At 35.5% G+C, this 15841-nt stretch overlaps 1 protein-coding gene across 1 annotated transcript; it reads left to right on the top strand.

The window, feature by feature from the left end:
* Positions 1 to 6467: 6467 nt before the first annotated feature.
* On the top strand, positions 6468 to 10383 carry LOC106402223 (F-box/LRR-repeat protein 3-like). Its single transcript, XM_013842916.3, has 7 exons — positions 6468 to 8042; positions 8112 to 8237; positions 8308 to 8412; positions 8923 to 9322; positions 9403 to 9532; positions 9616 to 9910; positions 10000 to 10383. The coding sequence occupies exons 1-7, from the start codon at positions 7425 to 7427 to the stop codon at positions 10243 to 10245; spliced, it is 1920 nt and encodes a 639-aa protein (XP_013698370.2). The 5' UTR covers positions 6468 to 7424; the 3' UTR covers positions 10246 to 10383.
* Positions 10384 to 15841: the final 5458 nt, after the last annotated feature.

Below are 15841 nucleotides of genomic sequence, written 5' to 3'. Positions count from 1 at the left end.
TTTGTGCTTCGTGTTTCTGTTTTATTTTTTGTTTTTTATTTTTATTATCAAAATTTTGAGATTTGATTTTAATTATAGATTTGATTATTTTATTAGATGATAGAAACATTTTTTATTTTTGTTCTTTTATTTAAACTTATAATATTTTTTAATAAATGAATGTGTTGACAACAAGACTCTAAAATTCATATAATATGATCCCAAAATAAAGAATTATGTTTTTTGGTATAAAACCGAATAAACCAAAAACCGACGGTATATAAACCGAACCGAACCGAAGTAAATATGGATTTAGAATGGTAGTTATATTTTACTAACCGAAATACCGAAAAACCGAAAAAACCGAACCGAAACCGAACCGATATCCGGATTGAACACCCCTAATTTGTACTAATTAAAAAAGTATTTTGCTGAGTTGTCATATAATTAGAATGCTAATTTTTCTTACGTGGCGGCTTGAGAATCAATTGAGAATTTTGTTAGTCCAAAATTAAATTGTTATGGAATGTTATATTATACAGTATGCCATTATGGATCACATTTATCAAATTAAAATTATTATACATTTTTTCCTTAAATAAAACTACAGAATTACTTAATGTGATTAAGATATATATGATAATTAATAATTTTAAATAATAAAGATTTGTTAACAATCTGTATACTTTCTATCATTTTTGTTTAATTATTTATTATTAAAAAAATTACACAATTACATTAACCATATAATAAAAATTTAGATTTTTTTGTATATGTTGTATTTTGAATTTTTGAAAACGAGTATAAATTACTAAAACTGTTAAAAGTCTCACATAAACTTTTGTGATCAAGATTTAATTTTTTTTTCTATAATAAGATACAATGATTATAAAATCATATGAATAAATAATTTTATTTTAATATGTGTTTATGTTAATATAAATATATATTTCATATCGTTTAAATTAAACTATACATCATATGAAAATACATATTTATATTTTGATATCTGCGTTGAACATATATTGAAAAGTTAATATTATAGTTTTGAAATCTTCATTTTTTTTAAATGATTATAAATTATTGAAACCAAAAAAAAAATTGTTGGTGTAAAATTTTGTTACACAAATATGCAAATAATCATAAAATCATATGAGTAGAAACCTCATTTAATAAATATCTGTATTAAAAGTATACTATATATATCTATGTTAATATCATTTAAATTTAATTATATATCATATACGATAGATAATATTGATTGTTTTGATTTATTTACCCTAAAATGATTGTGAATAAACAAGAGCGGTCATTTGATTTATATGAGCACACCAATTTATTACATAATAGTAACAGATTTTTTAGTTATTTAATATATAATTTTATTTTATTATTTCATAATATGCAGAGAAACATAAAATAAGTAATAAATATATAATATTTATTCTGCACAAGACGCAGATCTTAACCTAAGTATGTATCTGTTTAATAATTTTAAATCTTAAACATTTTCTAAATCTCAGGCCAAAACAAAATAACGAAATGAGAATAAACTCATAAATCAATATTTATATCGAGCAATAACAAAAATGAAAAAAAGCGACACAAAAATGAGAAAAATATTGAAGATACATAGGATTGGCACGTGAACGTAAACTTCTCATAACCATAATTAACTTTTAAATTGATAAATAATGATATAAAACCGAGCTGACATAGTTTCATTGTAACCAAATAGTAGGCTCGAGATTCTTCGGCCTAAACATTAGGTTCTTATGTGATAAGTGATTTTTTGACTTAAAATATTTTAAAAATAGGATTAGTTCATCAGTAAATAAATTATATAATTAACAAAAAAGTTTTTAATTTTTTTTTTGAAGGGCCAAAAATATTAATCCGATCAAAAATATAAATTTTATTTTTCCATACGATATTTTTTAAGTAATTTTCAGTGCGCAATGCGTAGACGCACATGTATACTGTATGGTAACTATTTTGAAGTTTTATATGGACCGTAATATTTTTTTTTTTTTTTTTTTGTAACTTATGGACCGTAATATTTGAGGTGACGCATGAGCATAGATTCATATTCCTTGTTTAGGAAGACAATGAACTCATCTTTGCATTTGATGTCATCATATGAACAAAATCTGCAGATTCGGTGTTAGTCTTACAAGTTGCACCAATAAAATGTGATCATCATCGTAAGTTTGTGCCCATATAAAATCCTCACAACTCTTCACCTTGTTTCAAATCAATCAATGTTATATCCAAAAACAAAAACTGGTCACCATATCATCGCGTACGTATATAATTCTCCACGGTTCATAATCTTTTTTTACACATTTTGATTACTTATTCAGATTTTTTTCAAAACATTTTTTTTGGCAAACTATCATCTTGAGTTTTACTGAATGTATGAAAACCTGCACATGATTGTATTTTTACATTTTGGGTCTTCTCGTGAGTTACAATCGAGCTGCATATAAGTATAACATTTTTTTTTCTTATCAAAACATACTAACTTCATTCTTTAAAGATAATCTACTGTTTTCACACATATTAAAAAAAACATGTTGAATCATTATCGTAATTTCATTATAATTTTCAATTTTCAATTTTTAATAATTTTTAATTTATAATAATTCAATAAACTCAATTAATTGTTTAAAAGCTTACAATATCTTCATAAAAAGTTGTTTTTATGAAATTATGTTTTTTTTCCCGAAACTTCTATTTAAACGGAACAGAACAAATATATTTTTTTACGTGACTAGTACTTTTAAAAGAGGATAAAGGGATATATAAATCTTGGTCCATGGTTGATGAAAAAAAAAAAAAAAAAATCTTGGTCCATGGGTCATGCCCAGGCCAATGGTCAACAAAATGAAGTCAATGAAGTAGGAGAACGTGAAAAGCGAGAATCTCGCAACTTGTAGATGAAGGTTAGTCTTTCACCTTTGTCGTATTCTTTTTATTTATTTTAGGCTTAAGTCGGGCAGCTATTATTCAGGTGAGGTATATCAAGCTAACAATCTATATTTATATATTATCCTTTCTATATGCACCATTATTTAATATTGGCTTCATTTATAAAATCATTTAAAATTGCTTTTTATATATAGACTATAATTATAGTACAATTCCACGAAAGCGTTCAAATTACTTAAATACGAAGAGTAACCCAATCCAACTTATGCAAACTACTACCTATGACATGGGAAAAAAAGATTTAGCCTCTAGACAATTAAAGAAATGTCTATGTGGATCAGTCCACACATCCATTTAGGTTGCATATCGTACTGACCAACTAAAATCCATGGTACAAAGAATTAGAAATCCTCATTCGAGCTCGCTCACAAATTTTTTAATCAGTTAATTAAAAGTATTGTCGAAACATGAGTTATTAAAATTTCCCAAATCATTTAGAGCATGATTATTGGGGGTTCTTAGAGTGAGGTTCTTAGCGGAATATAAGAACCTGTCTCTTAACTTTTAACTAAAAAAGTTAAGAACCGACTCTTAAAACTCTTATTTAAGAACCGGTTCTTAGCTTTTTTAAGTTAAAAGTTAAGAGACCGGTTCTTATATTCCGTTAAGAACTCTACCCTAAGAACTTTTCAATAATTATGCTCATAGGTTTTCTTTGTAGAAACCCTTTCTAAATCAAAACATGTGATATCTTTCAATATTTTTGACTTTTGGTTGTAACTTTTTGAAAATAATAAACATATAAGTTTTTACACTATTTCGTATTTTACCTACGGTAGCAGGGCTGGTTCTACTGCGTCCAATTCGATTTTCCGATGAGAGCCGAGTTAACGTCTATGTTATCATGTATTGCCAAAAGCCACGCCCGGATTAGAGAGATTAGTCAGGTCTAAGATCTTTGATCATTTCTTGGTTAACAATTTTTTTTTAAAATCGTATTTTAGTATATTCAGATTAATAGTGTAGCTTTTACAACTCTTGGAGGGTTTGAGCGGTCGTAACTTGTAACGTTGACTTTCAAGAACGAAAAACGAATATACTTCTTCGACCTGATTCTTAAATCGGAAAACACAAGTCTGTCTCAGCAAATCACATGCATCCACTATTTATTTCCCTGATGAGGATGGGATATCCGTTCTTTTCTAAAATTCAATGACAAACTGGTATATTACTCTCTCCGTTAAATTTTTTGCTTGTTCCACAAAGATATATCTATTTATATAAAGAATTTTATATATGTTTAAGGTACTTTTTTTATATTTTTAAGAAACATTAAATGAAAATATTTGAATTGATTAAATTTCATTGGTGAAAATTAATTGGAAAGTGTATAATAAAGTAAAAAAAAAATTAAATTATAAATATTTATTAAATTCTTAATAAGCGTGAACACTTTAGAAAATCTTAATTTCGGGAAATTGAGGGAGTATTTATTTAGAAAGTCCCAACCATCAATCTTTTATGTTTGACATTATATAAAAACCAATATATTTAGACTGAGCATCATCTCTACATTTTTTCTTCTAATTTTCAAAGTTAAAACGGCCCGGCTGCTATTGTGTTTAACATTAATCAAAACATTTCGAAATATAAGAATAAAAGTCAAAAGAGAAAAATGTATCGACTTATCTTATTTGAAGATTAAGTGTGTATTAACAGGTGGTGGAACAAATATGAGTTTGCATAGTAGTCAAACAAAATGAAACTCATATTAGTTCTACCTCCTGTTGAAGCCCACATTAATCTGAATAAGATTTCCACACACACACACATTCTTATATTCATGTGTGCTATTTATAGCAATAAATTATATTACATGACCATATATATATGTATTTCTTTTAAGAGATGAATGAAAGCACACTAGCGACAAATGCATAAAACTATTAAGCAACAAAAGAACAAATAAACAAATGTATAAAACTCAATTGTTAACTGTATTATACATTTGACATCAAAGCCGGAACATTTCTATAAATAAAATTAATTATGCATAAACATCTTAGAAAAAAACTAACTATAAAGACCTATAATACAAAACAAACATGTCAACAAAAATTCTACGACTAACCTCCATCAGTCAATGTATATGCACGCATCACTACCCAATTCCGTAAAGATAAAATTTGCATGGAACATGAAAAGAAACATATACTATCGTACCAAAAGTAAGATTTTCTAAAATGTTCACGTTTATTATTAAAAATTCAATAAGTGTTTATAATTTAATTTTTCTTTTATTTTATTATACACTTTCCAATAATTTTTCACCAATAAAATTTAATCAATTCAAATATTTTCATTTAGTGTTTCTTAAAAGTATAAAAAATACTTTAAACATATAGAAAATCTATTTTTGTACAACAATTATAAAATCTAAAACATTTTATTTTTGGGAACGGAGGAAGTATTTAATTATAAGAAATACAAATAGTTGTAAATAATTTATTTAATTGGAATGTTTGTCACTGCCTATAGTATTGTTAATTATTTTAGTTCAATAAAGATTGTAGAATATATGGAAGCTAAGCAAGCTAAGTTCAATGAATGTTGAAAGCTTTTTTTTTTTTGTCATGTGATCTTTCATATTGAAATAAACAGAAGATGGTGCAAAGTACAAACAAATCCAAAAGAGGGAAACAAAGCTTTCAATATTAATTGAAAAACTAAAGCTTTATTCAGAGAAAAAAAATCTAAAGAAAACACAATGCAGAAAAAGACTTCAAGACATTATCTTCTGTTTAATCACTACACTACCGTACTTTGAAAAGCTATGTGTATTTCAATAATCCAATGAGAAAATTCATATAGAAATTTCGTCACCTATGCATATCTATAACGATATGTCAACTTCTGGAAAACCGTACACAAAGTACATAAATTTTCAGAATGCAAGAAATTTAGAGCTGGAATAGTATTTAATTACTTTCTTAGCGCTTATCAATAAGATATACACGAAAAATAGTAAAAAAATGAAAAGCAGATAATAGGCCTTGGCATTTTACCCGGACCCGAAGACCCGACCCAAAACCGACCCAAAAAACCCGGTTCGGATAGGAATCGACCCGATCAAATTACCCTATCGGGTCTTGTTGCAGAGGACCCGCGGGTCTTGGACCCGACCCGACCCAAACCCGAAACCCGATGGATACCCGAATTAATAATGTAAATTAAATAAAATGCATCAAGGGGAAATTGAAGACGGGTTATTCGTCTAGAGAACATGGAGGTCAACCACTAGGAGACAACAAATTGTTGTTGTATCTCGCATAGTTTAATATATATACACATTTTAATATAATAAAAATACAAATTTTGAATAAAATTTCGAATATTTTCGGATATATAAATATTTTCAGATATTTTTTTTGTATTTTTAGGTCTTTTTTAAATCAAACCCGAACCGAACCCGACCCGAAACCAAACCGAATCAGAACCGATAAATTCTAGTTATCCGAATGGATCTAACTATCTAAGACCCGACCCGACCCGGATCCGGCACGATCCGAACCGACCCGGAACCGAGAATTTGAAATTACCCTATCGGGTCCTAAACTTTTAGACCCGAAAGATCCGGACCCGAAAGAACCCGATCCGACGACCCGAATTCCCAGGCCTAGCAGATAACTCTGATATCCCGACGTGAACCGTCATGGGAAATGTGCTAATACATGACGTTGGAAACTTGCAATAAACTCGGATTATATGTTTCAAAAGCTTATTGTTTAAATGCGCGTAGTCACGTAATCGTTTTGAAATAGCAAGCAACTTGTTGAAAATAGCAGTGCATGCGGGTCCCACTTTCAACTTCTTCTTATACGGTCCAGATCGTAACTACGATCCGCCACGATGATCCCGCGTATTTCCACGTCAGACAAGGAATACTTTTATATATTTTGTTTATGATATGGTTTAGGTCAAAACAGATAGGTACGGTCGATGCACGTTATCTGGGTCCCGCAGAGGGTGCAGACCTAATTTAGGTACAGTTGAGCAGGAATCACCTGCTCCTGATCCTACAATAAAGCAATCAAAACCGCTAAAATGTCGCCACGTGTTTTATTAACAACCGTAAACAACTCTCTGACTCGAAACACCAACACTTGTGTCCGTACTAAACCAATGTCAGGGGGCGTTTTCGTCATTTTAGTTATCTTCTTCCTCGTTTTATATGACACACTCGAGGGAAACAAATGAAGTAAAGAGAGAGAGAGGTTCGGTTTTGTGTGTTCCCACCGGAAAAAAAAAACCCGAAGGTTTGACGATGAACCCGAATCTAATAACCCGTAACCCAATTCGGATCCTGGATCAACCGGTTCACCACTCTCTCCTCTATCTCCGAGCTGTCTTCCTCTTCATCCCGACTTAAAAGATCCGTACTTTTTTTTTTTTAACTTTCAGACCAAACTGAAAGTAAAAACATACTTGTCTTTTTTTCCTTGTTCTGTCGCAAAATGCCGCTGTCTCCATCCATTTTATCGGTTTTGTCGGAAGATCTTCTCGTTCGCGTCTACGGGTTCCTAGACCCGCCCTGTCGGAAAAAATGGCGACTCGTCAGCAAAGAGTTTCACCGAGTCGACTCACTGAGCCGCACATCGATCCGAATCCTCCGAGTCGAGTTCCTCCCCGCGCTTCTCTCCAACTACCCGAACCTCTCCTCCCTCGACCTCTCCGTCTGCCCCAAACTCGACGACGACGTCGTTCTGCGCCTAGCGTCCCACGGCGCCGTTTCGATAAAGTCGCTGAACCTGAGCCGCGCCACCGCGCTCCGAGCCAGGGGACTGGAGACGCTGGCTCGCTTGTGCCGAGGCCTCGAGCGAGTCGACGTGTCTCACTGCTGGGGGTTCGGAGATAGGGAAGCGGCGGCGCTTTCCGTCGCGGCGGGGCTGAGGGAGGTGAGGATGGACAAGTGCTTGAGCCTAAGCGACGTCGGATTGGCGAGGATCGTCCTCGGATGTAGTAATCTGAGCAAGATTAGTTTGAAGTGGTGTATGGAGATCTCTGATCTTGGGATCGATCTTCTCTGTAAGAAATGCAAAGACTTGAGATCTCTCGACGTCTCCTATCTTAAGGTTCGGTCTCAAAGTTTCTATCTTTGTAAGAGATTTTGAAATAATCTGACTTTTTGATTTGGATTCCAGATCACGAATGATTCGATCCGGTCCATAGCTTTACTGCCAAAGCTCGAGGTTTTAGAGATGGTGAACTGTCCGTTGGTAGATGATGATGGGTTACAGTATCTTGAGAATGGTTGTCCTTCATTACAGGTACTGTTTTGTCTTCACACAGAAAGCTTTTGTTTAAGATTCTTTATTAACTTGTAAGAAGTAAAAACAGGAGATTGATGTCACAAGGTGTGAGCGTGTGAGTTTGTCTGGCGTTGTCTCCATTGTCAGAGGCCATCCTGATCTTCAACACCTGAAAGCCAGTCACTGTGTATCGGTAAGTCTTATTGATCAAACCTAATAAATAGATATATTTTGGCCTGCGGGTTCCGTTACCGGTTTTTTTGGGTCGGTTAGTTTGAAATTCGGTTGGTTCAATTCAGATGAGATAAATTGAACCTAAATCTCGCTGAATTGAACAGAAAATAAATTTAGTTCAGTTTCCCGTTAGTTTGGTTTTAAAAATTTCTACCAAAGATTTTGAATGCGGTTAAATTTCAGCTTAAATTGATGAAAAATTAAAAAAAGAAGAAGGTTAAGCTCGGTTATTTTGGTTCGGAATTTTGGTTAAAATTAGTATAATTTTTAAATATTTGTTTTTATAGAAAACCGAACTAACCGATTACTAAACCGAGTTTTTTTTTAATTACGGAATCGAACCGAACCTCCTAACCAAACTTTTCGGTTCGGTTCAGTAGGTTTGGTTAATAACAGCAGGCCTAGATATATTGGTGGATGAACTCTCTGTGGAATGTGTAGATACTCATTACTCTTTTGTGATTCACAGGAAGTATCTCTGAGCTTCTTACATAACATCAAAGCTTTGAAGCATCTCAAGACACTATGGATCGATGGAGCTCGTGTCTCTGACTCCTCTCTCTTAACCTTAAGCTCTAGCTGTAGATCCTTAACAGATATCGGAGTGAGCAAATGTGTGGGTGTGACGGATATTGGAGTGGTGGGACTTGCACGCAACTGCATAAACCTGAAAACCCTAAACCTAGCGTGCTGCGGGTTTGTGACTGATGCAGCCATATCTGCGGTAGCTCAGTCTTGCCGCAATCTGGAGACTCTTAAGTTAGAGTCTTGTCATATGATAACCGAGAAAGGTCTTCAATCTCTCGGATGTTACTCCAAGGATCTTCAAGAACTCGATCTTACCGACTGTTATGGCGTCAATGACAGAGGTAAAACAAAGATACATGTCGATTCAAACTCATATTTGTGTGTTTACATCTCATCAGTTATGGTACTTTACTTACTGCAGGGCTAGAATATATCTCAAAGTGTTCGAATCTCCTAAGATTGAAACTTGGCCTCTGCACAAATATCTCAGACAAAGGGATGTTTCATATCGGTTCCAAATGTTCCAAGCTTCTAGAACTTGATCTATACCGGTAACATTCTTCTCTTTGAGCTAAAAGGAAAGTTGCAACTTCTTGATTCGGTTTTCTAATTGATTCTGGTTTGTTGAGTGCAGTTGTGGTGGTTTTGGAGATGACGGTTTAGCAGCTATATCACGAGGTTGCAAGAGCTTGAACCGGCTCATTATATCGTACTGCGGTGAGCTAACAGACGCAGGGGTTGAACAAACCCGTCAGCTAGAACATCTAAGTCACCTTGAACTTCGAGGGCTAAAGAATATAACCGGTGCTGGTCTAGCTGCAGTTGCGTGCGGCTGCAAGAAATTGGATTACTTGGACCTCAAGAAGTGCGAGAACATCGATGACTCAGGCTTCTGGGCGCTTGCTTACTTCGCAAGAAACCTAAGACAGGTAAATTAAAAAACATTGAGAGAATAAACCGACCGGTTTGGTTAATGGAAACAAATGTGATGCTTTGTGTCGTGTATTTGGTTTGGCAGATAAACTTGTGCTATTGCTCGGTTTCTGATACGGCTCTATGCATGTTAATGAGCAATCTGAGTCGGGTTCAAGACGTTGACTTAGTCAACCTGAACCGTGTGACTGTGGAAGGGTCTGAGTTTGCTCTAAGAGCCTGTTGCAATAGGCTCAAGAAGCTTAAACTTTTCGCTCCTCTCAGATTCTTGCTCTCATCTGAATTGCTTGAGATGCTTCATGCTCGTGGTTGCCGCATTAGATGGGACTGAAAGACACAACTTTCTTCAATGGAACTTTACTAGTAACACTTTAATGTGTTCGTATGTCTACTTGTTGTATCTATCAAAAATTCTACTATGTTTTTAAATTCGGTTTACCAATTATATGTCTACCGCTTTGGTCTTATCTTCCAACATAAACAATAGTAGTTTTATAAAACAAAAATATTATTTTGGTATTCTATGCAAAATGATCCCGTAAATTACATTTTCAAGGTATTTGAAACGTTCTATTGTAAATGCTACATGTTCACTCTAATGTATGTATGTGTTTGTTAGAATGTAAGAATCTATTCAACAAAAAAATTATATACCGAGAATTTACATGTTAGTCAGTGTTTGTTGGGAAAATTAGCGGATAGTATTTTCTTTGAGAGGTTGAGATGGAATGTAGACGATTTATATTTGTGAAAGCTTTTGTATTTGGGAAAGAGATTCTTTTACAAAGGCTTGTGTTTGGAGATTTTTTAAAGACTCTTAGAACTCTTTATGAAATGTTTTCTCTCTACTCTTTTTCTTGATTCTTCAACGATTACAAATGGTGCTAAGCACCCCTATTTATACAAGTGAAGGAGCACACTCTAACATGTTCTAGATTTCTTTAAATTATTATTTTATTTCAAAATATCTAACTCCATAACTTTCTCTCTTTTTCTACACAATTCTTCTTCTATACTTCTCCACTTTTCTCTAGATGTTTCTTCTTCTTGGACTAAGGCTTGATTGTGATTTGATTAGTTTTGGGCTTAAGGAGGGAAATCCAACAAATCTCCCCCTTCCCGATTTAGCCCGAAACAGTCGCCATGCCTGTGCCTTTGCAGCAATCCTCAAACTTCTTGATCGGTAATACTTTGGTCATAAAGTCTGACCAGTTTTCGTCGGTGTGTACCTTTGTGAGATGTATGAGTTTCTCTTCAAAAACTTCTCGGATCCAATGATGCCGAATGTCAATGTGCTTCGAGCGAGAGTGAAACGTTGGATTCTTTGCTAAGTGAATAGCACTTTGGTTGTCACATAGCATGTTGTATTTTTCTTGCTTTACTCCCAACTCAAGCAAGAAGTTCTTCATCCATAGCATCTCTTTGCACGCTTCCGTTGCTGCGATATACTCTGCTTCCGTAGTGGATAAGGCAACACACTTTTGTAGCTTCGATTGCCAGGAAACAGCTCCCCCTGCAAAGGTAGTCACAAATCCTGATGTAGATTTTCTTGAATCTTTATCACCAGCCCAATCTGCATCGGTGTAACCGTTCAACTCCAATTTTCCATTGCCAAAACATAGACACTTCTTCGTTGTGCCTCGTAGATAGCGTAGGATCCACTTAACTGCTTTCCAATGCTCCTTTCCTGGATTCGCTAGAAAGCGACTCACAACTCCTACAACATAGGTAATGTCAGATCTGGTGCACACCATAGCATACATGAGACTGCCCACTGCTGATGCATATGGGGTAGTCTTCATTTCCTCTTTCTCCTTCTCACTTGTTGGACTTTGCTTCGAACTTAGCTTGAAATGTCCACCAAGTGGAGTGCTCACCGGCTTTGCTTTGTGCATGTTGAATCTCTCCAACACCCTTTCAACATATCGTTCTTGGGACAACCATAAAAGCTTCTTTGGTCTATCCCGAGTGATCTTCATTCCAAGAATCTATCTCGCTTGTCCCAGATCTTTCATCGCAAAACACCTTCCCAAATCTTTCTTCAATGCGGCTATCTTGTTGCGATCTTGGTCCACAATTAACATATCATCAACATAGAGCAATAATATGAGAAAGTCGCCGTTTTCGTACCTCTTTATGAAAACGCAATGATCATTCTTGGTTTTCTTGAAGTTATGATCCACCATGAAAGAGTCAAACTTCTTGTACCATTGTCTTGGAGCTTGCTTGAGGCCATAAAGACTCTTCTTTAATCGGCACACCAATTCTTCTTTTCCTGGAACCTTGAATCCTTCAGGTTGCTCCATATAGATCTCCTCCTCGAGTTCACCATGTAGAAAGGCTGTCTTAACATCGAGTTTTTCAATATCCAAGTCTAGAACCGCTGCTAGACCAAGAACCACTCGGATAGAAGACATCTTCACCACCGGAGAGAATATTTCTTCAAAATCTATGCCTTTCTTCTGGTTGAATCCTTTCACAACCAATCGAGCTTTGTATCTTGGATTTGAGCTTCTCTCTTCATACTTCAACCTGTACACCCACTTGTTCTTCAAGGCTCTCTTTCCTTTTGGTACCTTCATCAGCTCATAAGTGTGATTATCATGCAAGGATTGCATTTCATCTTGCATAGCTTCAACCCACTCGTCTCTATGAGTGTCTCCTATGGCCTCCTCATAGCTTTGAGGCTCCCCCTCATCTGTAAGATTAACGTACTCATCCCGATAATATCTTACATATGGTCTTGTCTCTCTTCCAGACCTTCTTGGCTTATGTTCTTCCTCTGGCTCCACTTGAACTTCTTCTTCACCTTCATCACCATTCGGATCCATGATAGGATCCCGGTCCCCATCATCTCCAATCACTTGTTCATGATCTTGAGGCTTATGAGAATCTTCATTCCTTACAACCCTTAGCTTTGGTTTCTTTGATTTGCTGATGTCTTCGATTGTTTGATCTTCAAAGAAAACAACATCTCTGCTCCGGATAATTTTTCTGTTAACCGGATCCCAAAGCCGATAGCCGAAATCATCTCTTGGTGACCCAAGATAGATGCACTCTTTAGTCTTGGAGTCTAGCTTGGCTCGTTCATCCTTAGGTATATGGACAAACGCTCTGCAACCGAACACCTTCAAATGGTTGTAAGAGACCTTCTTACCCGACCAAACTTCCTCCGGGACATCACCTTCCAAAGGAACTGATGGTGTAAGATTTATGACGTCCACTGCAGTCTTTATGGCTTCTCCCCAAAATGGCTTGGGTAGTTTAGCGTGAGAGAGCATGCACCGAACTCTTTCTGTGATCATTCGATTCATTATTTCTGCTAGCCCGTTCAATTGTGGCGTCTTTGGTGGTGTCTTCTCCATTCTGATTCCATGAGCTTTGCAAAACACTTCAAAGGGACCTCGGTACTCTCCACCATTGTCAGATCGAACACACTTGAGTTTTTGACCCGTACTTCGCTCTGCTTTGGCTACAAATTCCTTGAAAGCATCAAGAACTTGATCTTTTGACTTCAAAAGGTATATCCATACCTTCCTTGAATGGTCATCAATAAAGGTGACGAAATATGATGCCCCTCCATTGGATTTCTCGGACATGGAGCATACGTCAGTATGCACAAGATCAAGAATATGCTTTCTTCTCATAGGCGCAAACGATCTTCGGAAAGCGACTCTATGTTGTTTTCCGGCTAAGCAATCATGACATGGTGAGAGAGAAATACCTTTCACCATGTCCGAGTCTTCGGTGCCATATATCGATGTCATCACTTGCGACATTTACTTCTTCCTTGCAAAGCTTGGCTTGAGTCACGTATAATGAGCCTTCTTTTCTTCCTCGAGCCATGATCAAACTCCCTTTGGTTAGCTTTCATTTGCCACTGCCAAAGTGACTGTCCAAGCCGGCATCATCGAGCTTTCCGGTTGATATGAGATTGAGTCTCATGTCGGGAACATGTCTCACATCCTTAAGAACTATCTTACATCCAGTGTTTGATGTAAGAATAACATCCCCTTTTCCAATGATCTTGCTTCTTCCTTGATTTCCCATTTGAACATTACCAAAGTCACCACTTTGATAGGTTGTGAAGAAGCTTCCATGAGGGGTGACGTGAAAAGAAGCACCAGAATCAACGATCCATGAGCTATCATCAGAGCTAAGATTACATTCTCCAACGAGATATAAATCTTCGCTCTGGTCTTCCACAATGGTGGTAGTCTTGTCTTCATGCTTCTTTGTAGGATTGAGCCGGTCTGGTTTGATATTTCCGGCTTGTTTGTCTTTCTTGAAAAACCGACATTCCGACTTCATGTGACCCGGCTTGCCACAGTAATAGCATGTGACTCTCGGACGTGACTTAGATCTTCCTCGAGATTGGTCTCGTCCTCTGCTTATGTTGTGACCACGAGTCTCTTCTCTACCTCGTCTATCAACAATGTTAGCTTCTGAATAAGAACTCGAACCTCGCTCCTTACTGCGAACTTCTTCATTTAGAAGGCTGTCAGTGACGGTGTCCATGGTAAGCTTTCCCTCCGGTGCTGAATTTCTTAGAGTGGCAACTAGTGTGTCCCAACTCTCCGGTAGTGAACTAAGGAGTAAAAGGGCTTGCATTTCGTCTTCAACCTTCATATCAACTTTGTTAAGCTGATTTACAATCTCCTTGAAATTGTTCAAGTGCTCCATCATGCTCTGGCCATCCTTGTACTCCAACTTTACCAACCGTCGAACAAGAAGAGCATTGTTTCGAGGTGTTTTCTTTTGAATCATGGATTCAAGTTTTGTCCATAATTCAAAAGCATTTGTGTAGGTAGAGACATGTTCAAAAAGAGATCGGTCAACATACTTACGTATTACGGCAACTGCCTTTCTATTAAGAATCTCCCATGCTTTATCATCCTTTCCTTTCGGCTTATCCTTCATGATGATGGGCTCATGAAAATCCTTACAATAAAGGTGATCTTCCATCATCGGTTTCCAATAAGAGAAGTTGTCCGTCGTGAGCTTGAACATGTCACCTTCAAAGGTAACGGTGGCCTCCATCTTCACTTCTTCAAAGATAACGGTAACCTTGCTCTGATACCAGCTGTTGGGAAAATTAGCGGGTAGTATTTTCTTTGAGAGGTTGAGATGGAATGTAGACGGTTTATATTTGTTAAAGCTTTTGTATTTGGGAAATGGATTCTTTTACAAAGGCTTGTGTTTGGAGATTTCTTAAAGACTCTTAGAACTCTTTATGAAATGTTTTCTCTCTACTCTTTTTCTTGATTCTTTGATGATTACAAATGGTGCTAAACACCCCTATTTATACAAGTGAAGGAGCACACTCTAACATGTTCTAGATTTCTCTAAATTATTATTTTATTTCAAAATATCTAACTCCATAACTTTCTCTCTTTTTCTACACAATTCTTCTTCTATACTTCTCCACTTTTCTCTAGATGTTTCTTCTTTTTGGACTAAGGCTTGATTGTGATTTGATTAGTTTTAGGCTTAAGGAGAGAAATCCAACAGTGTTGCTAATTAAAAAATTTAGACCAAGGGTAAGCTTTATTTTCACTAGCTAGCAACAAAGTACTAATAATTAGGGGTGGCACAATTGCTCGTTAATTGTCTCTACTTAACTCGTAAAATCGCGTACTTGGTTAGAGTCTGACCAAGTCTAGTATCAAATAATCTATTTTAATTATTTACAAATACAAAACAAATATAAGTATTAATTGGTGTAGTTTGACTTGTTATTCGCTTTTGTTAATGAGCAAAAACACGTTTTCTAAATCATAACAAAATAATTCATTTATATTTCCATTTTCATAAGTGAATCAAACATAGGTGATATATTTATATAAGCATATTGGAATTTTCTCTCTCTTATATATTCTATTTTCAGAATTTACTAAAACATAAAAACAATGAAATATTCTTTATCT

Source organism: Brassica napus, chromosome C9 (genome assembly GCF_020379485.1).
Source record: "Brassica napus cultivar Da-Ae chromosome C9, Da-Ae, whole genome shotgun sequence".
Taxonomy (NCBI): Eukaryota; Viridiplantae; Streptophyta; class Magnoliopsida; order Brassicales; family Brassicaceae; genus Brassica; species Brassica napus.
The sequence above is the reverse complement of the archived record's forward strand: the minus strand, read 5'-3'. Positions and strand labels throughout refer to the sequence as shown.

What these genes read in the sequence shown, in the direction of transcription:
- LOC106402223 (XM_013842916.3), top strand. Translation starts at nt 7,425, where the DNA reads ATGCCGCTGTCTCCATCCATTTTATCGGTTTTGTCGGAAGATCTTCTC. An exon ending in TTATGGCGTCAATGACAGAG is followed by an intron (nt 9,323 to 9,402) that starts GTAAAACAAAGA and finishes TACTTACTGCAG; the next exon opens with GGCTAGAATATATCTCAAAG. An exon ending in CTAGAACTTGATCTATACCG is followed by an intron (nt 9,533 to 9,615) that starts GTAACATTCTTC and finishes TGTTGAGTGCAG; the next exon opens with TTGTGGTGGTTTTGGAGATG.